Consider the following 25,903-nt stretch of genomic DNA (forward strand, 5'->3'; position numbering starts at 1 on the left):
GATGTATACCCAGATGTTCCACTTTGTCAGAGCATCTCGATTTATAACAGCTATTAATGGAAATTACCAAATGCCTGTCAATACTACACTGAATAAATGAGATTGTAGTATATTCATATACTCGAATCCTAGATAACAGTGGGAAAAAATGAACAATGGGGAAAAAAGTGCAACAAGAATGGTAAACCCCAGAGACAGAATGTACATCAAAAGAGGTCTCCCTTAAGAGTTTACACATTGATGACGTTCAAACACAGAACTAAAGTGACTCAGTCAGAATATTAGCAGGCAGAGGGGCCTAACTGAAGAAGCATATGGAAGGCGTCCAGAATAATGGGAACGTTCTGTATCTTGATATGGGTGGTAGTTACGTGAATATAAATATATAACAAAGATCATTAGCATAAGTCTTAATATATTGAGGATTTGTATATCACCGTAAGATATGCCTAAATAAAATATTATAACAAAATTATGAAATAATTGGGAAATATTTTAAACATTATAATTTACTTTATGAAATTCTGGTGATAACAGATGAGAACAATTATTATTTTAATACCTGTACTGTGTATGTAGAAATATTTAACAACAAACTATAATGCAACAATGAAAACTTGGGTTGGGGGGGTGGGGGGGCCAGGAATCCATAAGACTTCATCTAGATTCACCAGTGTTTTATTACAGTCCTTTCTCTTTCCTTCTCCCTCCCTCCTCGCCCCCCACTCTGTTTTGGCTGAACTGTCTGAAAATAAGTTTTTAAAAATCATGGCATGTTATCCCTAAAGGACATTCCCCCATATAGCCAAAAGAAACCATCATCAAATCTAAGAAATTTAACAGTGACTATATATTATGGAAAACACAGTCCTTGGTTAATCTTCCCTATTGTTCCATAAATGTTCTTTATAAGTTCTGCTCATCCCCAATCCAGAAACCTACCATGGATTCATGTGCTGCATTTGGTTGTCCAATTTCTTGAGTCTCCCCCTACAATCTCTCTTAAATTTACTTATTTTTGGTCTTTTATGACATTAACAATTCTGATCTAATATAGTTTTAAATTTTTCCTGCCATAAGAAACCCAATCTGAAAACAATTTGTTTCTTTAGAGTCTTTTTCACAGCATTAGTATTCAAACACCTTTATCCTGACAAGCCTGGATAATTTATTTACCAAATACAGAGACAAGACAGTTCAATGTTCACATGTGGTTTATGATCATTCTGCATGAACTCACCGCTGAGTCTGAGTAGGCCATGGGGTCTGGTTTGGCGTGGGTACTGAATTCGTGGGACTCACTAGCATGGCACTATAGATATTGGAAGCAACCACAAGGATGCAGAGAAGTATGGGCCCAATGATTGCCCCTTCCAGGCCAAGGTAGTAAGCACCACCAGCTACTGCCAAGCCTGTCAGGTAAGGATGGCCACCTCTGGAAAAAAGAGCACGGGGATTAGCTTGTGAATGAACAAACAAACCTCACACAACTCTGAAAAATCTTTCTAACCCAATGTTCATTCTTCAGTACACTGGGCTTTTTAATCTATTGCAGGCTTTCTTTAAATTCCTCCATGAAGATAACTGATCACTGATGGTAAGAAAATCAAGATATAAGACTTTACTTGCCCATGCACCAGTGTGTGACATCTGCCTCTTTACAACTGAAATAGCACTGTTAACAGATATTCTGTACCCAGTGCAGGTGGGTCCCTGCAGATTAATGCTGACTTAGAACTGTTTACCTTAATATAAAATATATAGCAAAGTTTAAATAAATGAAAACACTTATTCCTAGTGTTCAAAACTCATCTATTAAACTAGTTACCCACACCCTGATGTTCTCCTTTAATTTTCTCTCTCAAATTTTAGGCATACCAGTTCCCTAAGGCTGGCTTATAGAGTTGCTTGTCTCTTTTTGCTCTGGAACTTTGGGACTTCAGAGTTCTTATACATAAGTTATTTTCTACTCTAATTTACTAAAAAGAGAAAACAAGTTAGTATTCAATTACTCTCTACATAATTTAACTGAAGAGTACTACTTCTGGAAACACTGACCCTGTCTACTCTACCTTTTATTTTATTTAAAAATTCAGTGTACTAAACAGTTTGAGTAGGCCATAAACTTTTGGTCACAACCTAAATTCTAATAAGCAATGTGAATCTGAATATATGACTAAATGACAATTGGCTTGATTTACTTAATGCAATTCTTACAAAGTTATCAAAACCAAAAAAAAAAAATGGCTGGCACAGAAACCACACATCCGCAATCCCAACAATTAAGAAAAGGAGGACTGAAAGTTTGAAGCCTGTCTTAGCAATTTAGTGAGGCCCTAATAAGCAACTTACTGAGACCCTGTCTCAAAATAAAAAATTAAAAAGGATTGGAGAGATAGTTCAGTGGTAGGCATCCCTGGATTCAAACCCAGTACCAAACAACAACAACAACAAAAAAGCAAAATGAAAAGATACTTGTTATATGACCAAGGTTTTGATTCTGTCTTAAATTTAACCTGTATTCATCACTGAATCATACTGTCTTCTGTGTGTGTATGTGTGGTACTGGGGACTGAACCCAAGGGTGCTCAAACACTGAGCCATATCCTTTTTGTCTTTGTTTTTGAGATAAAATGTACCTTACAAAATATAAAATATATAACATACCTTATAAACAATGTTATTTTAAAATTTAAAAGACTACTTTATTGAAAATTCCTTTTATCAGCTCTTTCCCCAAACCCCATTCCCCTCAAAATACAAAACTGCTTCAAAAAACCAATACATACTGCTCGATCATTCACCAGTAATTTCGGACTACTCACCCTGAAATATCAGAATAAATTGCAGTATCTACAAAGTATGTTGGCAAGAGATGAAAAACCAACAACAAAATGGCCTTGCATCCTAAGCCTTGTGTCAGCCACAGGTCTAGAACCGCGGGTATTGCTGCCCAATATGTCCCAAGGAATGGCACTGCTCCAAGTATTGCTGCTAAGGCTAATAAAACACAAAAAAAGAAAAGATATTCAAGGTTCTCACAAAATAATCACAATGCAGCAAAAACTAATCTCTCCCTATTTAAAAATATCCACCAAAACTCACAAACTCTAATTTTAAGAGACTGATAAGCCCTATTTAACTGAATTTTTCAGTTAAATAAGAGTCTAATACCTTAAAACTTGTCATTAAAAATCTTTATAATGTGTGTGTCTACTTTGTAAATCTGTTCGTCAGTGATAAAATCTTAGTGTTCTGCAGGTATTACTCTGAATGGGTAATTAAAATACAGTCCTATAAAAGGGTAGCACATTTATCAACATTCTTATTGAGTGCAAAAGCTAATTAGTCTCTAGGCCTGGGGTGTGGCTCAGTGGTAGAAGGCCCTGAATTCCATCCCCGGTACAAGGTACAAGGCCCTGAATTCCATCCCCGGCTCAGAAAGAGAGAGGAGGGAAAAGAAATCAGTTTCTAATACCCAGATATAAATGTATATTCTTTACTTTGCTTCAAATAAAAATGAAATGTAGTCAGGCACAGTAGCACATGCCTATAATCCCAGCAGCTCCGGAGGCTGAGGCAGGAGGATCTTGAGTTCAAAGCCAGCCTCAGCAAAAGAAAGGCACTAAGCAAATCAATGAGGAATGGTACTGCTCTAAAGGAGGAATGGCTCCTATCTCTAAATAACATACAAAATAGGCCTGGGGATGTGGCTCAGTGGTCGGTCGGTCGGTGTGTCTGTCTTTCTCTCTCTGGCACCATTAAACACATGTGTGACCTTGGGAAACCTTGGTTTCTCATCTAGACAACATGAACATCACCACTCTGACTGCCTCTCAGGGTGATTATGGAATAAGAACCCTCACATGTTCTCAGAGTGCTTGTACATCACAGTGTGGGTTTGTGGACACCAAGAAGGAAAGAAGGTAAAGAAGGAGGGGAGAGAGAAAAGTGGAAGAGATGAAGATAGAGGTAATGTGGAATGCAGAAATATTTAGGAAAACAGGGAGTAACAGAAATAAAGGAAGAAAAAGCCAAAGGACAGGAACAGAGATTACATAAAGGAAAAAAGCACAAAAAGGTCATTAAACCACCTAGTACTTATGGAATGAGACATTACCAGAACAGATCATGACAGGTTTAGATTCAGCCTATGTGCTCCCAGATGCAGTCATCCTCTCCCTGGGGCAGGACAAAGCTATTTTGGGTTAGTTGATATACTGAGCACCAGTTACATGCTAGGTGTGTGATAAGTGCTAACACGTGCTGGGTGTGGTTCTAGCCACTGGGAAAATAGTAACAAAAAAAAAAAGGATAATACAAGCCATATTTCTGCTCCTAATCTGAACTAAATTAGGTCTCAAATTACAAAATTTATTCTAAACTTAAAGAAAATGACATTTCCTAACATATGTCAAATAGTCTAACTTTTCTTAGAGGGCAGTGGAAGTGACGATATGGTTGTTACCTGATGGTATGAAGACAATATTGATGCCAAATATAGTATGAGTCAGCCAGGTATACAATCCATAAAAGGCAGCCATTTTGAGGGAAGCATCAAATACCCCTCTAGAATGTCCAAAGATAAAAAGAAAAAGTAAATAAATACAGCATCATGCAGGGGTTCTGAAAAATTAATACTTCTAGGCTTCTGGTCACTTCATTCCAAATCTGGTCAAAGTTTCAATTTTTATACTAACCTGAGAATGTTGTTTCATTTTATTGCAAAGAAATACAAAGACTTTATATTTTAAAATCCTAACATGTTTATAGAGCTGTTGTTTAAATTTCTCTCTGATGAAAAGATCAACAGAACACTAAAATACCCTACCCACTTTACACTTTACACTTTCATCAACTTTACACTTCTGAAGCAGATAACTCATTTGCAATGACTATTTCCTGACTATATTTCCTAAGTGTGAATACCATGAGTCCAAGGTTAGAAACCCATCTATGGCCAGCCCTTCTCTTCAGAAAAAGCAAATGAGCCAGGCATGGTGTCCCACACCTATGAATCCCAGCAATTTGGGAGGCTGAGACAGGGCGATTGCAAGTTCATTAAAAATAAAAAAGGGTTGGGAATGTGGCTCAGATGATTAAATAACCCTGGGTTCAATCACTGGTAAAAAAAAAAAAAAAAAAAAAAAAAAAGAAAGAAAGAAAGAAAGAAAGAAAGAAAGAAAGAAAAAAGAAAAGGAAAGGAAAGGAAAGAAGGAAGAAAAGAAGCAAATTAGGCTGGGCATATATTTCAGTGAGCACATGCTTAGCATGCTCTAGACCCTGGATACAATCCCAACCTTCATCAATCTTTCTTTTCTTGTTAACAAATTTCCCCATTGTTCTTTAACTGAGCAACCAAGTCTACAAAGTAACTTCTGCTATAAGGGTTATCAATAAGGCAGGTCATGGGGGTTTGGGGGGGAATGAACAACGACAAAATTAGCCCCAAAGTAAAATCAGAGAGCAAAACACAAGGAAGCTAAAACACACACATATTTAGTGATTAATATAGGAATTTAGCACATGAATTTCTGTTTATAGAGCTGTTCTTTCAATTTCTCTCTAATGAAAAGAGAGTATCAGGCACTTTCTTTTTGCATTTTGGTTGGAAGATTAGTAACACAAGACTGCGTAAAGAGAGGGAAAACCTGACTAGAGACAGCACAAAAGCAGAAACCTGAAATAATCTCAAGAGTATCACAAACTATAAAAGCCTGGGCTTTGCGGGGAACAAGGGAGCACTGATGTATTCATGAAGTGGGAAAGCTGTAACTGAAAAAGCAGAGGCAGCAAAGGGGAAAGTGTACACACAAGGAAACTGTTCTGCAAAGGGAACCACAAGGTGTACTCTCCAAGGAAGTCAGGCTCTGAAATCTGGTGATTCAGCCACCTAACAGGGCTCTGAGGCATGGATTTTGTAACACAGTGGCTCCCCAAGTGTACAAACCTGTCATTCTTACCAAAAGCTTTCACGTGAGAATATCTTAAAGGTGTCATGAGACGCTGACAACAAGGATCCAGACTAAAGCAGCATCAAAAAGACCAAAAAGGGGAGAGACTCTGCAGGAAATAGAATCTGAAAAGTAACTGAATAGAGGAGTCAGAGGAAAGAGAAAATGGCAGAGCTTCAGACCTTAACCCTAAGGAAAAGAGTGGCAGTGTCTCAAAGATGTGGAGAAGGACACAATGGAAGAGGAATAGAAGAAAAGGGATTAAGTTTAGTTTGGGCAATGGTAAGTCAGGAAATGGAAGCCAGGTCACAAACACCTGTAATCCCAGCAACTAGAAAGGCTGAGACAGCAGAATCACAAGTTCAAGGCCAGGCTCAGCAACTTAGTGAGAACTTATCTCACAATAAAAACAGGCCAGGTATGTGGTTCAGTGGTAAAGTGCCTCTGTGTTCAGTCTCTTAGAACCACAAAACAAAATGGCCTGTGGAAACATCCTAAAGGAAGCTGAAATGAGAGGTGAGGTTTAATGAGAGCTTAGAACAAGAGATCTGAGGTGCTTCAGAGTAGACTATTATAGGAGAGGACAAGATATTCCTGAGAGGCGAGTGTAGAGGAAACCAAGCAATTGGCTATGCTCTCATAAGGGACCTAAGGACAAAGACATACCAGCCAGAGGGAATGAAAGTATTTCTGTAATGGGAGCAAAATTAACAGAGTGCCATATTCCCAGAGAGCACAAAAGAAGGAAGCTATTGAGAGGGAGGGAATAACAACGTTGAGAGAGAAAGAATGGAATTTGCCTAGAATTAGAGAAACATCAAGGTGAAAAGATACTGATGTGATCTTACCTTACATATGTAGAAATGTCTAAGACAAATATAAGTTGACACCAAGTTACAACAAAATATTACGAATGAGGGCTGGAGTTGTGGCTCAGTGGTAGAGTGCTCACCTAGCATGGGTGAGGCACTGGGCTCGATAAACCACAGAAAAATAAGTAAATTAAAATAAAGACATTGTGTCCACCTATAACTAAAAAAAAGGTTTTTTTAAAACAATATTGCAAATGAATCACCCCTCTGGTAGTAAGCAAGCGAAGCTCATTCCAAAAGGAACCACAAGTAGGAAGTAACACACTGTCTCCTTTCTTCTACATCTGGGAATGCTGATTGTGATATTCTTGTTAAGGCAACTTTTAAATAATTCTGTGGATCCTAAATGCACTATATATTGTTTGTAGCTACTAAACATATTCATGGAACCTGATGAGGGGTGAAAAAACAATATATTCCCCTTTACTGCATTACTTAGGATCTTATGCACAACCTTTAGAAAACAGCAAAGTAAAATCCTAGGAGATTGAATTTTCAACACCCTCAAATTCCTAACCATGTTTTCTTCTCTTTTTGTGCTTTAGTGAACGATAATTTACAAATAATAAACTTGCCAACTTTAAGTGTGCAATTAAGTTTTGACTTAAGTTACACAACACTATATTTAGAATGTTTCCATCACCAAAAAGTTTCCTCATATGCTTTGTAGTCAGTCCCTCCCAGCCCCTGACCTCTAACAGCCATTAGATACGCTTTCTTTCATTATAAATTTTACCTTTTCTAGAATTTCATATAAACAGAATCATACGTTATATAGCATTTTTTAAAAAAGTGGTAAAATAGGAATAATATAACATTTGTCATCTTAATCATTTTAAGTGTGTAATTCAGCAGTACATTACATTGATTGATATTATGTGGCTTTTGGTGTTTGGTTTCTTTCACCTAATGCTTTTGGGCTTCATCTACATTGTTGAGTGCAATAGTAGTCCGTCATTTGACTGCTGGGTAGTGTTCCATTATATAGATAAACCAAAATTTGTTTATCTACTTACCAGATGATGAGCATTTGGTCAGTTTCCAGTTTTAAAGCTATCATGAATAAAGCTGCTATGAATATTCAAGTATATATCTTTGTGTAAACATACACTGTCAACATTTTTCTTTGATAAATATCTAGGAGTGGACCCTGGGTTACACAATGTCTATTTATTTACCTTTATAAAAGAAGCACTAACAATTATTCTGATCTCCCAATTCAGAAAAAATCTGCAGTCCATGGACATCATCCCAGAAGTCAACACCTCCACCACAAGGTATCTCCTCAAAGTGTGATATCAAAATTCATACTGAACAGCTTTATGGGAGTTGATACTGGCAGAAAAAGCAATTCAGCTCATGAAAAGCTAAAAGGCAGTGCACCTAAAGCGTCTAGTAACTGACCCCATGCACAGCAGGTGCTCACCAGACAGCAGCTATTACTGACGTATTCTGATCAGAGTTTGTAAGATGTGTATACTTGACCAACACCTAAGGGATTCTGATGAAAACTCTAGAAGTGTGAACTCCCAGAGCCTTGCATACTAGAAAAGGGAAGTTCAAGAGAAATTAACATTTACTTTTAAGTATACATGTGGTAACATGAACAATGGCCCCACAATAATATCTACATCTTTTCCCCAGAACCTGTGATACTGTCACCTCACAAGACAGAGGTACTTGATAAATGTGATTAAGAATCTTGAATTACCTAGTTATACCAATATAATTACTAAAATCCTAAAGAATGACATGGAGCTTTATTTTCATATCATATATAAAAATCAACTCAAAATAGATTTAAGACTTAAATCTTAAGACATGAAACTATAAAATTACAAGAAGAAAACAGAGGGAAAAACTCCCTGACCTTGGTGTAAGCTATGAGTTTTTAACATATGACCCACACCCCCAAAACACAGGCTGCAAAAATAGTCAAAATGGCATTTCATCTAACTAAAAAGCTTCTGCAAAGGTAAATATCCACAGAATGAAAAGACAATCTCAGTCTAGGAGAAAATATTTGCAAAACATGTAACTGATACAGGTTTATATCCAAATAAGTCAGTAGGATAAAATAACTCAATTTAAAAATGGACAAAGGGGGACTGATGATATAGCTCAGTTGGTAGCATGCTTGCCTTGCATGCACACAGCCCTGGGTTCAATCCCCAGCACCATCAAAAAAAAAAAGGCAAAGTTGGTGAGTATGTAGACAAAGGGAACTGCTGGGGGAAATGTAAATTAGTAGAGTCAAATGGAAAATAATGGCATTTATAGAGTTTTCTCAAAAAACTAGCAATCCCACCTCTGGGTATATATCCAATCCAAATGAACTGAAACGATTACTTCCATGATTTCTGGTTTTGTTTGCAGTGCTGGAGATCACACCCAAGGGCTCATACATGCTTTACCACTGAGCTTCACGCCCAGCCCTATGTTCCTAATGCAGCACCATTCACAACAGCCAAGATACACAACCAACCTAGGTTTCCATCAACAGATGAGTGGATAAAAAAAATGTGAAGACACACGTTCAAGGCCACATTATTTAGTATCAAAAAGGAAGGAAATTCTATCATTTTCAACAACATGGACAAAGCTGAAAGACATTATGCTAAGTGAAATATGCCAGGCACAGAAAGCCAAATGCCACATGATCTCACTCATGTGGAATACAAAAACTGAACTCAAAGAAGCAGAAAGCAGAAAGGTGGTTGCCAGAGGCTGGGAGTAGGGGGTTAGAGAGTTGGTCAAAAGGTCAAATATGTAGGTACAGGATGAGGAAGTCCAGATGATTTACTGTACAGCATGGTGGCTATTCTTAATAATAATGTACACATGAAATTTGCTGAAAGAGTAGATCTTAAGTGTTCTCACAACAAAACTAACAAATGTATGAGATGACCGATATATTAGCTTGATTTAATCACTTCACAATTTATGCACTATATCAAAACATTTAATTATACACAGAAAATATATATTTTTATCAACTGTACATTATTTTTTAAAAAAAGAAAAATGTTTTTTTAAAAGTCCTTATATAGTGAGTAAGGCGGTGTAGAATTAGTGGCACTGGTTGTACAAACTGTGAATGAACTACAAACCTTTGAATTACATATATACTTTAAAGTAGTTAAAATATTGAGTTTAATATGGATTTTATCTCAATTAAAAAAAAATTCCAGGAGTGGTGGCATATGCCTGCAATCCCAGCAGCTCGGGAGTCTGCTGAAGCAGGAAAATCATGAGTTCAAAGTGAGCCTCAGCAACTTAGCAAGGCTGTAAGCAACTCAGTGAGACCATGCCTCTAAAAAATTTTTTAAAAGGACTACGGATGTGGCTTAGTGGTTGAGTGGCCCTGGGTTCAACCCCTGGTACCAAAACAAAAAACAAAACAAAAAAAATTAACATGAAGAGGGAGGCACAGAGTGAGAGTCAGGGAATGAGACATTAGGACAGAAGTAGAGCTCAGACAGGGAGATCAGAAATCCCACGCTGCTGGCCTTGAAGCTGGAGGGAGGAGCCATAATTCAAGGTATGAAGGAAGCCTCTAGAAACTAGAAAAGACAAAACAAATTCTCCCCTACATCCTACAGAAAAAGCACAACCCTCCTGATTTTTAGGACTTCTAACCTCCCAACTAAAAAAATAAAAAGTATATGTTATTAAAGCCACTAAGTTTTTGCCAACTTATTATAGCAGCAATGGGAAACTAATACAATGCAAGTAGCATGCCAGCAAGTTTTGTTTAGCTGAACAATATACAGATGAAGCTATAAAAGCAATAACCTATAATACTCATCTCTGGGTTCTCTGGAACCTAAAATTCAGGGACTGGAAGCTGGGGATATAGCTCAGTGGTAGACTGAATGCTTGCCTACCACATGCGAGGCCCTAGTTTGATAATCAGAATCATGCACATACTAAAAAAAAATCGTTTTTATGTGCCTATAATTAATGACCTGTGGTACTCACCAATGAATAGACAAACCATAAGATAAAAGAATACAAAGTCCAGAAGTAAAACAAATTGTATGTGGACATTTAATATAAAATAAAGCATGCATTTCAAACCACAGGTACAAAGATGGACTTTTTGCGGGGAGTACGGGATACAGCTCAGTGGCATAGCACCTGCCAGTATGGGCAAGGCTCTGGGTTAGAGACTGCAAAATCATTGGGGAAATGCAAAATAAAATCAATAAGAGATATCACCTAACACCCATTAAATTTACGCTCAGAGTCAACTAAAACTTTATCTGGCATATAACTAACAATGTGCATAATATAGTTTAAAGGGATTACCAGAAATTATTAATCAATGCAAGAATATTTCTTACAATCATACCAATGAAAGACAATTCCTTCATTTCATTCACTCGTTGGTATCAACTGATTAATCAACACTTTTTTGGATATTCAAATTCAGTGAGAACTTTCCCTGCCTTGCTGTCAACAAAAAACATGACACACTTTGTCAAATCTCTTGCAAAAATCCCAGTAGAGTCAGAACTTGTGGCATTCCCTCTGGGTGGCTGTGTGAATTTGTGGTGCCATGAAGCATTGCCCTTTCCCCCTTTACAACTGCTAACAACCATATGATCAAGCACATACTGTAGAATCAGACTGAAAACCTAAATCAGGTTCATCACTCCAATGTTTATATAACATATGATCCTATTCCACCCTCGACCCTTTCTTTGGGGGGTGGGAGAAAGAGCATTGACTATGTTCTGACTTATGGGTCCCTTCTTTTTTTTTAAATATTTTTTTTTATTGCAGATGGACACAATACCTTTATTTTATTTTTATGTGGTGCTGAGGATCAAACCCAGTGCCTTCCACATGCAAGGCAAGCACTCTACCACTGAGCAACAACCCCAGCCCTTTGGATCCCTTCTTTACAAGTGATTCTTCAAAGATGACTGACAGTTGTTCTTTAACCACATCTTTAAGCTCTCCAGTAATCAGCAACTGATGAGAATCAAATTCAGAATATTCTGGAAACTCTTTCTCTCCTCTCTTTTGGTAGCTCAGCAGGACTGATTTAGCACAACAGAAGAAAAAACTGACATTAGCCACCGAGCTGGAGGCTCCCCCTTTTCAACAAGGCCACTTCCTCACACAGAGACCTCCCATTATTACACATATATTCCCTTGTCCCACACTGTGGTAGACCATTCCAGGGAAGGGCACCTCTCTAATAGAAGGCAGGCCATAGTGCTCCAATCCAGCAATGCCTCACCTAAGGTAAGAATTGGATCAGAAGACCTGCTTTTCATGAAATGAGATTCTGAAGCAAGTCCTGGGGTTGGGAGAATTACAATCAGTCAAGAACCTCTGCGCATTTGGAAGTACACAAGGCCATACATTGTGGCCACATAAGAAGCACATGTCTAAGGAAGAATCAGCAAGGAAGCGAAGAGTCCAAAAATCACATTCTGTCTACTCTACAATATTTCTGTACACTGGTCCCACCCTAAAGCAGACAGACTACTAGATTCTCATTTCCCAGGACAACCAACAGCTATCAATATCAGCCTTACCAGTATTCTCCCAGCACTGCAACAGTGTGTCTCAAGCAAGAGGTGAGCTATCAAAGGAAAACAGTGAGCTCTCAGAGACATTGCATATAAAACTCCAATTGGGAATAGTACCCTCCTGCTCCCTTTATTATACTTTGCTTCATTGCACTTTAGATATTGTAAAGCAATTTTTTTTAACAAATTGAACATTTGTGTCAACTATGTTGAGTAAGTCTATGAAACCCATTTTTCCAACAGCTCAGATAATTATTAGCCTTTTTCAGCAATAAGATACTTTTAAATTAAGTTACAAAAGTTTTTTCAGATAGAATGCTATTACCCACTTAATAGGTTATAGTATTGGGTACACATAATTTTTATGTGCAATGGAAAACCAAAAAAAATTCACATAACTCACTTTATTGCAATGATCTAAAACTAAACCTGCATTATCTCCAGGGTTTGTCTGTACACCTAACCTCTCCTGAGAAAGTACATCCCTCTTTCCCATTCGTGGCTCATTTGGCCCAGAGACTCAGCTCCACAGTACAAAGCACTGAAACCTGGTTGACAATGGATTCTCAGTGTAAGCGGAATGGTCATGATGTGCACTCAGGCCCAGAAAACTGGCTGAGGGGTACAGGAAAGAGCCATTTGTACAGAAAGCTTCCATTCCCACAAAAACGGTTCTGAGTCTGTCACAGGCAGAAGCACACAACACTGTCATTCAGTAAATCATCTGGAGATGCTGGCAGTAGCAATATTAATTATTTTTATACCACTAATACATGTTTTGTGTCCTTAACAATGCCTGTAGATCATGGAAGCTTACTCTATGCTAAAAATATAACAACAGGTTGTTTCAATTACCAAGACAAATTGTAAACATTCATATCTCAAAACTAGTTCTATTACAAGCCCATTAAAATAAATGTAGCAATTTCTAAACCATCACAGTGAGAAATTACACATAAGACAAAGATTTTTAGGTGACTTTCATTGGAAATTTAAAAAAAGATAAAGGTTCAGGTATTTCAGACCCAATCTTTAATCAAGTAGGTTAAAAGGCAGGTATTTATTGTCTTGATTATTTTTTAATAACTCCAGCTCATTTAAATTTCTCATATATGCAGAATCAATTCTCCCTCTTTAATTCAATGTTAGGAGATCGCAAATAAATGAAAATACTTTTTTAAAGCTTTAAACTCTTCCTTATACAATTTAAACAAATGCTATTCATACCCTTAAATGCATGAAAGTTTCTTTCCAATGCTTATTTAATTTGCTCAAAGTAAAAAACAGAAATGCTGATTTAAAAAATTCTCCAAAACTGGGGTGTCAAAGTGGAAGTATGTTCACTTTCCAACTCAAAGTCTTACAGTACACACATTCTCCCATCTAATTCACCAGTAGGACTTCCACCCACCAGCATTCAAAGTTGTAATACCAGCAAGCAAGAGCCATACCCGTGTGCATGCACTCATGTGAAAATATCACACACACTAAATTGCATTGAGGCCGTGACAACATGCAACTTAGTAATGTGCAATATCTCCACCAGAGCAAGCAGAATGGGAGCATCGGGGAAGAAGGGTGTGATGTGTACATTCAGGAGACAACATGCTGCTAAAGGGAGGAAAATGGTCTAGGGATAAAGGATGCATGCCACTAACTCAAAAATCCATGAAATGAAAACCTAACCACAAAAGTGTTCAATTTAGGAGAATACTGATTCAGTAATAATTAAGGTTCAAAAATTCAATGGCACAGTGATCATACAGGAGACACATAAATCAGAAGGCAAAGCTTCAGGAACAGATACTTTCACTGTCTGGTCATGCAGTTAGCCTCCAGTTTCATTCCACTTTTAACACATTAACAGATCAAATAAAACAAGTTTAATGACTTCCACTTAACTACAACACTGATGATGATTAATGACTGCTGCTTATGAAACTTGTTATCACTGAAAATTTACAGACCAAGCTGCACTTTAAAAACAATATTTTCATAATCATTTGTATGTTTTCCCTCTTAAAAATCTCTCAATGAAGAAATATTCCTACTTGAACACAATCCTTCAGAATGAAAAAATCTAACAAGAGTTCTTAGAAATAGCTCACTGTTATCCTAAAGGCTCTTGAGAGGAATCCATTGTAAGACTTACACAGAATTTGACCTAATAAAGAAATAACCCAAAGTACACAGACTGCAAAAAATCATCTTGAATTACAATCTTTACATAACTTGATATAGCTTTGATCCGAAAGACAGCTCAAGTATTAACACTTTTTCTAGTCTATACAGATTTATCAGACTCACAAAAATCAATCAGTTTTGAGTACCAACAGTTGGGTACTGAAAACTGTTGAATTTTTATTCTGTATTAAAAATGGTATGATAAAAAATGAAATGGTTTTTGTCTTAATATACTTTGGAACCACTCATGGGCTACTGGCATACTGCATAATTAGTGTACAGCAAGAAAAGGCCAAACTAATTTGTAAAAAAACACATTTCTTCATATATCTGAAGATTACAGCACTCTTCCTAATCTCAAAGTCTCCCTGAGCTAAAGGCCCGAATACAGCTGCCAGCTGCATGTGTCTACATAAATGGTCTAAACAATACTGCAAATTTAATTCATGATCTTCTACCCCAACCAGCTTCTTCTGGAAGACGGTATCATGGAATAACAGGATACGCACTTTTGATCAATTGGATACAGGTGCAAATTACAGCTGTACTTACCATGACCACAGATCTATTAGCAGCCAAGACTTAAAAACTTAAATTCCAAACAAAGGAGGCAGCAATATTTGATGTCCAAAAGATAAAAATAAGAAAAAAAAAAGGGTGACTCCATAACAGACATTTTAGAGGACAGCTAGAAAGTGGTATACTTTAAGAAAGTAAGAGAAAACTCAAGAATTGTGATTTGAAAACAGAAAAAAACTTTTGTGAAGAGTCAGTTACTTTAGGGAAATGAAGTACCATCTTTCTTAAAGCTCTTTATGGGCAAGGTACATGTTCCTCTGTATGGCTTGCTAAGTCACATGGACAGGAGGACTGCTGCCAGTCTCTGATATGGCTGGGTCAACATCCTTTTCCTTTTGGAAAGAAAGAAATACTCCATTTGGTAGAGTATTTGCATATGCTTTTTTTTTTAATTAAGAAAAATATCTGAGATAAACAACAAACAAAAACCCTACTGTTGCAATTTCCATTATTTACCCAAAGGTAAGGACGATGCCCCAGGCTCACATAGACTTAGGTGGGATACTAAAGCTAATAATACATTCTTAAAGACAGCATCACTCTGCCAGCTCCTGTTGGATAACACACTCCCACATCTGGAATCTTTACATGGATGAACCCATGTAGATACTCCAGGGCACCATATGAGTACTAAGAGCTTTTTTTTTTTTTTTTTTTTTTTTTTTAAATCTCACTAGTATCTGTGAAGATTTTACCCATGCCTTGTTAGCAGGACTAACAAGAAAACCTAGAAACTGAGGAAGTTTCCAGAAATGATATATTCTCCCTACCTGTTACATGGAAAAGTAAGCTAAGATTAGTGAGTCAGGTCAAATCAAGATTTCTGTGGTGGCTAATTCCAACAATACTTTGTGGTTGATTCATCGGTATTTTTGTTTTTGTTTATGGTACTGGAGATTAAACCCAGGACCTCAAAAATACAAATGTTAGACAAGTGCAGCAAGCACCACAGAGCCACATTCCCAGCCCTTTCTATTTTATTTTTTTGATAGGTTCTCACCAAGTTGCCAAGGCTGGCCTAAAACTTGCAATCCTCATGAATAGCTGGGAATAGCTGAATAGCACAACCACATCCAGCCAAATATTGCTATTTTTAAAATGTATATGGAAAACAGAAATGCCTAAGATTTACTATTCAACAAAGCTTAAGACCACCTGACTAATAACTTACTAGAGTTACTAGTAACTAGAAAGAAGAATTACTAGAAAGAAGAGTTCTAATGGATGATATTAGGGTTTAACTTGAGTAAAAAATATAGAGTCACATTAATAAGTAATAAGAGGAAGTGAGTGGGGGATGAGTTGAGAGAGATCTATACGGCAAAAAGCGTCTCCCTACTAGGCATGGGGAAGAGAAGAAAGAAATGGGGTCTAGAAGCCAGTGGCTTTGAAAGAGCTATGGAGTGTACAAGTTGAAAAAGAACCTCATTCGAAGAGCAAGCCTGCCATACAAGGACCTCAGAGGCATGAGGGAATTTTCTGGACAGAACCTACTATGCACACAGAGCTTCTGACTTGAACTAAAGACTGCATTTCCAGTATCCAACCTGTCCCTGCAGAGGGCACAGCCTGGCTGCAGTGGGAGACAGAAAGAAACATGAAGGCCATCTACTGCCCTCCCAGATCTAAGCTAGAATTCCTGAGAACAGAAGAAGGTTCTGAGGAAGTGAAGTGGTGGAAGAAGGGGGTTCTCCCATGCAAGTGGCATGACAACAAGAATTAGACTATGAGCTGCTGATGGACAGCAGGCCATGGCATCTTTGGAAATCAAACTCTAGCTTTTTTTGTTTGTTTGTTATTAACATATGTACTACTTATAGCATCTTCTCAAAATGAGATGAAAATCTTGAGAATACCAGAGTCTTTCACTAATTTAGTGATGAATATTACTAGGAAGTTCAAGACAGACAAGAGGCTCTCATGGAAAGCAGTTGGTGAAGAGAACAAAAGCATAAATCTTACCCCTACCTGATAGCTTCTTCCACAGACTGGCCGATAATATTAGAAGATGGGCCTGGCTGAGATAGTGGTGTCAGGCTTATCACCCACTTCACTGGTTTGTAGTACTCATCACTGGAACTTAACAGATAAAATAGTGTGGTCAGGAAAATTATCTGCAAAAAAAAGGATAGTATCTCCTAAAAAATCACATCTGGGAAACTACCGACAGCCACAAATGCAAACAGAACCAAGAAAATGCTTCAGTGGAGAATGTGACAAGTACTTATCTAGACAGACATACCAGAGAGAGTACAAAATTGAGAAGGGCAGTGCCACTGTAGAAAAGAATGGTCAGGAGCGTGGTGACAGTGGTAAACAGCAGGCTCACATTCCGGCTCATAACTATCCACAGGGACTCCAAGATCTGTCAAGGAGGGAAAGTTGGATGTCAGAACTCATCCTCATGAAAGGAGCTGCTACAGCCATCTAGTTTGCTTTGAATACAGTGTCTTACTACCATAATCGAAAGACAAGAACTATGAGCTTCTTAAGAGGGCGGCTGGGGGGGGGGTGTCAATCAAAAACATCTACATGTTCAATGATAAGGAAAATGGTTACAAGATTATGATGAATCCACTTCAAATAATAGCAGGTAGTTATTAGAAACATTTCTATTATAATAGGAAAATGATTATAATAACACTAAGTTTTAAAAGCAGAATACAAAAAATTTATATAGTATGGTTATAACTATGTAAAAATAGAATGCACATAAAAATGTCTACAGGAGAATATGTCAGAATACATCCTGTATACATATTTATCTTGTAGGATCAAAAGTACAGGCCATGAAGTTCTAGCACTTATTGTATTATCGGCTTCATTCCATTCTTGCCATCTTAGATTCAACTACAAATATAAAAAATACCACAGGAACAACCATTAAAATCACTAGGGTCTCTTTCCTGAGATAGACCATGATTATTATATTGAGACTTACTGACTTAAGTTCATGTATTCCCTGCAAATTCACTAAAACATTATATCAAGATGATAGCTATTATATGTTAAATATGCCAAGAAATGAACAGTGTCTACAGCCCACCTCCATGCTTTTAATGCCTTGCTTTTCATGAACTTCAATTACCTATGGTAGTGTCTGCTCTATTCTTCCCAAGGAGACTATCCTCCCTCGTAATGAAAAACATGGAAGCAAAATATGTAGTCAGGAAAACACCTTCCATTAATTAACAGTTTTCAAGATATTTCTAAAAACCTCATAACAGTGCTATGAGGGAAGAAATGGAGATGATATCATCTTTGCTTTATACACTTATAAACTGAAGCTCAGGTTTTTAAAAACTTGCCCAAGGGCACAGAACTAAGGAGGAGAAACAGGGCTGGGGCAAGAACTCAGAGGGCCTGGTTGTTATTCTGGTGCCATTTCTGAAAACAGCAGATCTGTTTTTTGTCATATATTCATGTTAGACCATCTGTTCTATGAAAGGCCCATCCATTCCTTTCCTACCGCAAATATATCATTTATAAAAGCATGTTTTGTTGCCCTCAGCCTTTCTTGCAGATCTCAGCTCAATCTTCATAAGAGAACTTCAGCAGGCTGGCTTCATTTACAAAAACTCCTTATATAAAATCTTGAGAGTGTTTCACAATGCCTACAAAAATATGCATGATTGACTGTTTGACCTGGTGGGATAAAGAATGAATGAACAATGCCACTGATTCCAAGAAACAAACCAACAAGGCCTTTGTGATTTTGACAAGCCTCTTTTGGGGGCTCAGTCATTCTGGAATTTTTAATCAAAAAATATTTTTAAATAGTTTTTGGGTCACACTTATGGAAAATACCCTGTGGCAATTTTAAGAAATTAGTTGAAAATATTAATGGTACTAAAGTAATTCAAGTAACTTTTCTTATTTGAAAAAAAAAAAGGGAATATGCTGGAGAAAGCAAGAAAGGACATTCCTAGAAACTTAAGTAAATCTTAAGGTAAAAAGCAGTTCTAGTTTATATGCCAGTCTTAAACAGAGGAAATTAGTAAAGGCAGAAATAGTAACAAAGCCCCTGAACCTGAAAATGAAACAGATTTATGTAAATAAATATATCTCAGGTCAAAAGCAGAAAACGTGAGCCAGGTTTACTATTGATTTAGTCAAGGATACAAACATAATTCAAAAAATGTCAAGAACAGAGTAGTTGGTCCTCAAACACTTACAAAAAACCCAGGAGACACCTAAGCCATAAAGCAGCATATTCATGAAAGGTGGTCTCTGCTGTGGGTAAGAAATGATCAAGGAGGCCTCACCATCCTCTAGCTGTTCTGCATCCCTGCACCCCGAGTCCACTGCTCACCACATAACCTCTGATTATTCATATGACTTCCCAGCTATTTACTGAGAGTCCTTAGCACACCTTCTATGGAACTCATGAAGACTCAAAAGAAGCAATTTAGAAAAAGACTAAAACAGAACATTATAGGGATGCAGAGGTCAAAATAAAAAAAAAAAAAAATGTAGGGGAACCTCAATGTGTTCTGAAATCACTAGGAAGAGTCCACAAACAAGACTGGCTCTAAGTTGCCTATGGACTACAAGATCAGAAAGCAAATAAAAGCATAAAGGAATAAGACTATGAAAAGCAGAGTCTTCTAGAGTATGAAATATGGTTTGAAAGATATTGCAGTATTATGGCAAGTATGGTCTCTGGAACCAATGAAAGAAGAATTGAATCTGAATATCTACTGTTATTTTTAATGCCACTATCCTATCAAAATGAAAGCAATTATCTTAGATTTACAGAAGTTTTATGAAAATTAAATTTTAGAAAATATTTTAAAGAACTTAGCACAATATTTGTCATAAAATATTTTATATAAAAAACACTAAATAATCTGTTTCCTGAACTACTACTCAATATTTAAATGTGTTTAGACATAAGAATTGTGTCCTTTTTTAGGGGGGGAGAGGGACTTCATGGCTAAATTGTTTTAATTTCAAAAACCTGCCCATTTGTTTTCTTTCCATAAAAATTTATAAAATTTAAATAATTCTTTTGTATCATCTATCTTAATTTGATTCAGTAACAGCACTTCATCTGTCAGTAATAGATCCTTTAAAATTCAACTATTGCAGGCTCAAAGTAAGACAAAAAAAGGAGTCAATAACTTCTTGTTAACACACCTGAATTTTGGGGGGAAACAAACATTCAAATGTATTTATTATTAGACAATAAGTTATCTTGGATATGCACTGGCATGAAAAAATTGCCTGGAAGGTCCATAAACTGAGTAGAACCTGCTGACCCTTGGGCTTTTCTACAAGCTGACCTGGCTGAAGACCTTCAAACTGGCTGTTTCACTCTTAGAAAGCATCAAACTGCCAAGGGTCACCAGACATATATCTGAGGATAGCCTCAAAGGTGAAAGGTGAGACTCAGAACAAACAGAGGGCAACTTTTATTAGTAATATTCTCAAATAAATAACAAAGGAAGGCATGGTATATAAGAAAGAGCTGTTGGAAATTACAAGTATGATAGCAGAAATAGGAATTCAATCAAGATTTCAGAGTAAAGTTGAAGCCACTTGGGAGGGGGTGGTGGGAGTACTAAAAAGGGAAACAAAAGATGTTTATAAAATTAAGCAATCCGACACTTGACTAAAAGGCACTTTAGAAAGTGATGCTCACAATATGGCTCCTGGACAACCCACACCCCCAAGGTGCTTCTGAGGTTATGTGAAGCCAAAGCTATTTTCTTAATAATAATCAAGCCAGTACTTTACTTCACATTCGCCTCTGCATTGGTGGTATAAAGACAATCAATGATGGGCAGAGCTGCTGAGGACATGGCAGGAATCAAGGCAGTGGGCACAAGACTGTTCTAGAGTTCATTGCATTCACCGCCACACAGCTGGCACCAGCTTCACTTAAGCATATACTCTATGCAGCAGGAAAAGTCATTAATTCAATTTAGTATCCATCTTTGAATACTTGTCTTTATTTTTTTTTTAAACATTCTGTGTGAGGAAAGGGGAAGTAAGCAAAACACACTCCTGCCACTCACTGACTTAAGTTCAACAGTCCTCTGAGGAAGGGCACTTGTGTGACTGACCTGGGAACAGAACTAGCTGAACTTCTCACTGAATACCATTTTCACGTGAATTCAAAATGAATAAAGTTCATTTACAACTGAATAAAGTGTCACTTAAAAAAAAATCACCCAGTATTTGTGGTCAACAACAAAATTTGAGCTTTTGAGAAAAAAAGTTAATTTTGGAAATTTTTATCAGGTGTTGAGGCCTTGATAGCTAAAGAACATAATTTTTTAATACTACAAAGTATCAATATTTTGAAGATGTACAGATACCAGTGAATTGATATTCCAAATGATCAGTGTATACTACCAAAGCACACAAGGCTGAAACACTCCCAACCAAGATGGACCATAAGACTTTAATAAACGAGAATACAAAAAGATCACAGATACGATTTTAAATTTCACCCTGCAACTAACCTTTTAAAAGTTAATTGAGTTTTGATGTAGTATCAAAGAATAGCCACAATAAAAATCTATTAAAAGATTTCTCTCTTTTCTATCTAGACACCTGTGTGAGACTGGATGATCTTCCTATACTTCAACCAAATAAACAATCCCAACAGACTGGAGGCAGAGCAGACTTAAGAATACAGACGTTTAACAGACTGAAAAATTTAAAGAAAGCCACTCTTGCCAGTACTTCTTTTTTCATTTTAGAAAACAGTATTTTTCACAAACTAAAAGCACACTCTATATATTAACACATAATGTTGTTATTTAATAAAGAGATAAATATGCACTTTGGAATCTTTAGATCAAAAGTTTGAGAATCACTGGACTAGAGGAAACATAGAGAAAGGATTATCAAAAACATAAGCGCTTAGTGAGGTATGTCACACCTGTAGCCCCAGCTACTAGGAAGACTAAGGCAGGAGAATAGCTGGAGCCCAGGAGCTTGAGGCCAGTCTGGACAATACAAGCCCCTTTAAAAAAAAAAAAAAAAAAGACCAAAAAAACCCTATAAAATAAAAACTGAAGGACATGATTTATAGACTTAACTGTAAACTGTTACAGCAATCAGGGAGGAGTGAGAGGAAGGGAAGAGTGTGATTGCAGGTACAGGGAGCAAGAGGAGAATCATAGAAAAATCACAAGGGAGTTATTAGAAGGCATTGAAGGACTTGAAGAAGTCACATCTTTACCTTCATCTTCCATATTTGGAAGCCAAAAGATAATACCTAAAATAGCAAAAACAAAAAAGGGCAGTGTAAGCATTATTTTAGAAATCCAGAGGTAAACACCCAGGGAAAGCTGCTTCTGGAACAGAAAGTAACTCTGGAAGTTGTCTCTGGGAAGCAAAGAACAAGGCATTACTTCTTTTTAATAAAAATCTTAAAGCACTGACTTTTCAACTATATTATTACTTAGATTAAGCTTCAATTTTTAAAAATTTAAAATTATTACTTAGATAAAGCTTGAATTTTTAAAAATTTAACTTTTGTTAATTTACTGGAATCCACTAGTCTATTCACAGGAACATTCTCATCTCTGTGACTAACCACATGCCAAAACACCCCACAAAGTCTACTCCAGAATGATGCAGAGTAGACGTTAAGACTCAGCAATGCTATAAGGCTGCAGAAGTGGATGGTACATGACAGAAAAGTAGGGGGGAAGACAACAAGCTAAGTCCTCACATATTCAATTTCTGTAATGTAATGAATGAGTCATATTTCCATATGTCAAGGGCTTCGCCCACTAGAAAAACAGATCTCTCTAATGTCCAGCTGGGAACATTCTGGTCAGCCTGGGTGACGAGGATTCCTGAGAACATGGGAGCCCACAGCTTCACTCACTTGCTGCAGGATTCAGCATCTTACAAGTGCGTTTCAACAGGGCAAGGCAGGGGACGAACACCTGAAGAAAACTGCTTTTGGATATCTTTCTAGTGCAGGAAGAGTTCTCCAGCCTTGGGCTGGGTTTGTGCCTCAGTGGCAGAGGGCTTGCCTCGCATGTATGAGGCACTGGGTTCAATCCTCAGCACCACATAAAAAAGTAAATGAGCAAAATTAAGTTGTTGTGTCTATCTACAACTAAAAAAAAAAGAGTTCTCCAGCCTATAAATGTCATGGTATTAAAAACGGAGTAACTGAAGGCTTCATACTGGGTAAAGAAAACCCGGAATTAGAGTTCTGTTTTTAATCTGTAAGTCCACCATAACTATAAACACTATTCCTTACCGAAAGAAATGTCTCAATGTTCTCGTGAACAAAGGAGGCGATGTCCTGCCAGTCCAGAATGTCTCCCAGCCAGCTGTTCTGACGACTTACATGCATCTTATGTCCTTTGTGCCTTCCAGAATGTGTTACATTCTATGAGACAAAACAGTTCAAACATGAAACTTCCATCTTAACCTAGAGTGAAAGTATAAATGTCCCATTCTGCTTTAGGTCCACTGTGTACCTCAGGAAATACTCAAAGGTGAAAAACCTTTATATTATTTAAGAAATCAAGTAAAGACATCTAAAGAAATGAAATGTAACACTTTTCCATTTACATTTTAGGTAGAACTTCTTTCCTAAATACATTTTTGAAACACTCAATATATACAACAGAATTCTAAAACACCACTCACTTTCACCTTTTTCTTCTTAGTTCCTCCACCTTTTTCTTGGTCTTCTACCTTTGTTTATTCCTCCTTCCTCATCTCCGTTATTAACCTTCTATACAAAAGCCAGCACAGTAATAATGTGCCTATATCCCAGCCATCCAAGATTAGGCAGGAGGATAGCCTGAACCCAGGAGCTTGAGATCAACTGGGCAACACAGTGAGCCAGTCTCAAAAAGGAAGAAGGAAAAATGTCTTTTGTACAAGATAAAAGGAGGAGCAAAGTGACTATAACAAAGAATCAAGGATAAGGGGGAAAATGCAATTCATCTATCAGGAAGGGAACAACACTGGTAGGGATGCCACCATAATTATATTTGGAAAAAAAATGTGAATAAACAAAGTGAGGTTAAAATTCAGGGTGAAGTTCTTATATTTTGCATGTGCTTCCATTCTCTCATTTTTGCAACTAAAACATGATATTAATATCCATTACACAATGCAGAGACTCAGGTCCTGGTGAAAGAGGTTAAAAAAAAAAAGAAAGAAAGAAAGAGTATACTATTTATAGATCTATACTAAAAGGGTGAGGCATAGGAAACTCTGTTAAGAAGCCCCAGAGTTGGCAAAGGACATAGATATGACCTTTATAATTACCTGGTTCTTCAGCAATCAGAATGAATTATATGATATTCAAACTAATTTGCCATTAAAAGTCTTAACTCCCAGTCTTTGAAAGGTAAGAAAACCAGTACCATATTCCCTCAACTCATACAAAGGCAAGAGAATACATTCAAAACAGGTCAGTAAGTCACAAATTCAAGTTTAAAGACAGTTCCCCTTGCTTGCACCCCAGGTTAAGAGATTTACAGCTGCTCCTCCTTTCCTTACATCAACCTGGGAAAGAACCAATGCCTCTGCCCTTCAGTATGCAGAGCTCAGCTCCTGACAGCCACTGGACCTGGTATGGAGCACAGCTCAGCAGAACACGCTGCTTTCTAATCCATCATTTTTATACTAGGTGAAAAACTGCATTACTTTCCATCACAAATTCTGAAGTAAAAGTACATAAACAGTACACAAGGTTGATTTAAAGTAAAGGTCTCTAAACTTTTAGTACTATTTCCACTTTCTCAGAGAAAAGTTCTTAAATAGGTAGAAGTGTACTGTCCAAAACAGGAACAACTAGCCTGTGGTTACTAAAAGCTTAAAATGTAGGTAGCCCCAAAATAGATGTGCTATTTGGTATAAAATGCCCACTAAATTTCAAAAGCTTAGGATTAAAAAAAGAATATAAAATATCACATGCAGCTTGCAAGGGCTGGAGACACAGCTCAGTAGAACACATGCTTAACATTCACAAGACCTTGGGTATAATGCCTAGCACCAAACAAAAAAACTCCAAACATGTTGCTCACATTACATTTCCACTGCATAGAGTTAGTCTGGAGGACAAGATGCCATCTATAACAAGCAGAGGACAGAATAATGATACAACAGATAACCCAAGTTAACAAGTTCTGCCAGGGGACAAACCATTGACATAAGATGACTTTTAGTGACCTGAGGCTTAAGATCCTGCTATTTAAGAATTTCAATAAATGAAAAGCCAATGTGAATACAATCCTATGTAGTCAATGAATGTATAAATTACATTAAAAGGACTTCAGTTTACAATGAATATCCTTTGCTAAGATAACTTACCTTTACAAACCAAGAATGATACAGTCTGTCCCAAAGTTCTAGTACTTGCTTCTCAATTACAGCTGTATTATTCATCTTATCTCCTAGAATTTTATGAAGCTAGGAAAAAAATACAGATATAATCTGATTTAATAATTCAGGTAACAACTCAATACAGGCTGGGTCTTCATTTGTCCAAACCAAACTAAAATGTTCCAGACTATTTAGTTAAGGCTAGCCTCACTGTGTTATTTTCTTATATTCTATTTCTCAATATTCCCAGTAAATTCCCTTTCCTTTCTCATGTTTTTGCTTCTTTTTTCTTTCCTCTGTTCCCAGGTCTCGAAGAGATACATAAGAAAACGGTACAAATGAAGCCATACTTATTGACCTCTCTGGGCTCATGTACCCAGAGAAAAATCTTAACCCTATGACCCCAGTGCATATGTATCATATATATGTATGCATATGTATCATAAATATA

General features: G+C 37.0%; 1 protein-coding gene across 4 annotated transcripts in view; it reads right to left on the minus strand.

Annotated features, from left to right (window-relative positions):
- Positions 1-25,903, minus strand: part of Tmem245 (transmembrane protein 245) — an 82,936-nt gene that overhangs the window by 10,729 nt on the left and 46,304 nt on the right. For 2 of the 4 annotated variants that reach the window (XM_077797073.1, XM_026391155.2), the window contains 7 exons: positions 25,441-25,539; positions 23,369-23,500; positions 17,378-17,500; positions 17,104-17,249; positions 4,469-4,569; positions 2,826-3,000; positions 1,241-1,435 (listed from right to left, as the gene is read on the minus strand). In XM_077797073.1, coding sequence (XP_077653199.1) covers positions 1,241-1,435; positions 2,826-3,000; positions 4,469-4,569; positions 17,104-17,249; positions 17,378-17,500; positions 23,369-23,500; positions 25,441-25,539 — 971 coding nt within the window. The remainder of the gene's footprint in view (positions 1-1,240; positions 1,436-2,825; positions 3,001-4,468; positions 4,570-17,103; positions 17,250-17,377; positions 17,501-23,368; positions 23,501-25,440; positions 25,540-25,903) is intronic. The other 2 variants (XM_026391156.2, XM_026391157.2) reach the window with 2 other exon arrangements.

The sequence above is a fragment of the Urocitellus parryii genome, chromosome 4 (genome assembly GCF_045843805.1).
Source record: "Urocitellus parryii isolate mUroPar1 chromosome 4, mUroPar1.hap1, whole genome shotgun sequence".
In the NCBI taxonomy this organism is placed as follows: Eukaryota; Metazoa; Chordata; class Mammalia; order Rodentia; family Sciuridae; genus Urocitellus; species Urocitellus parryii.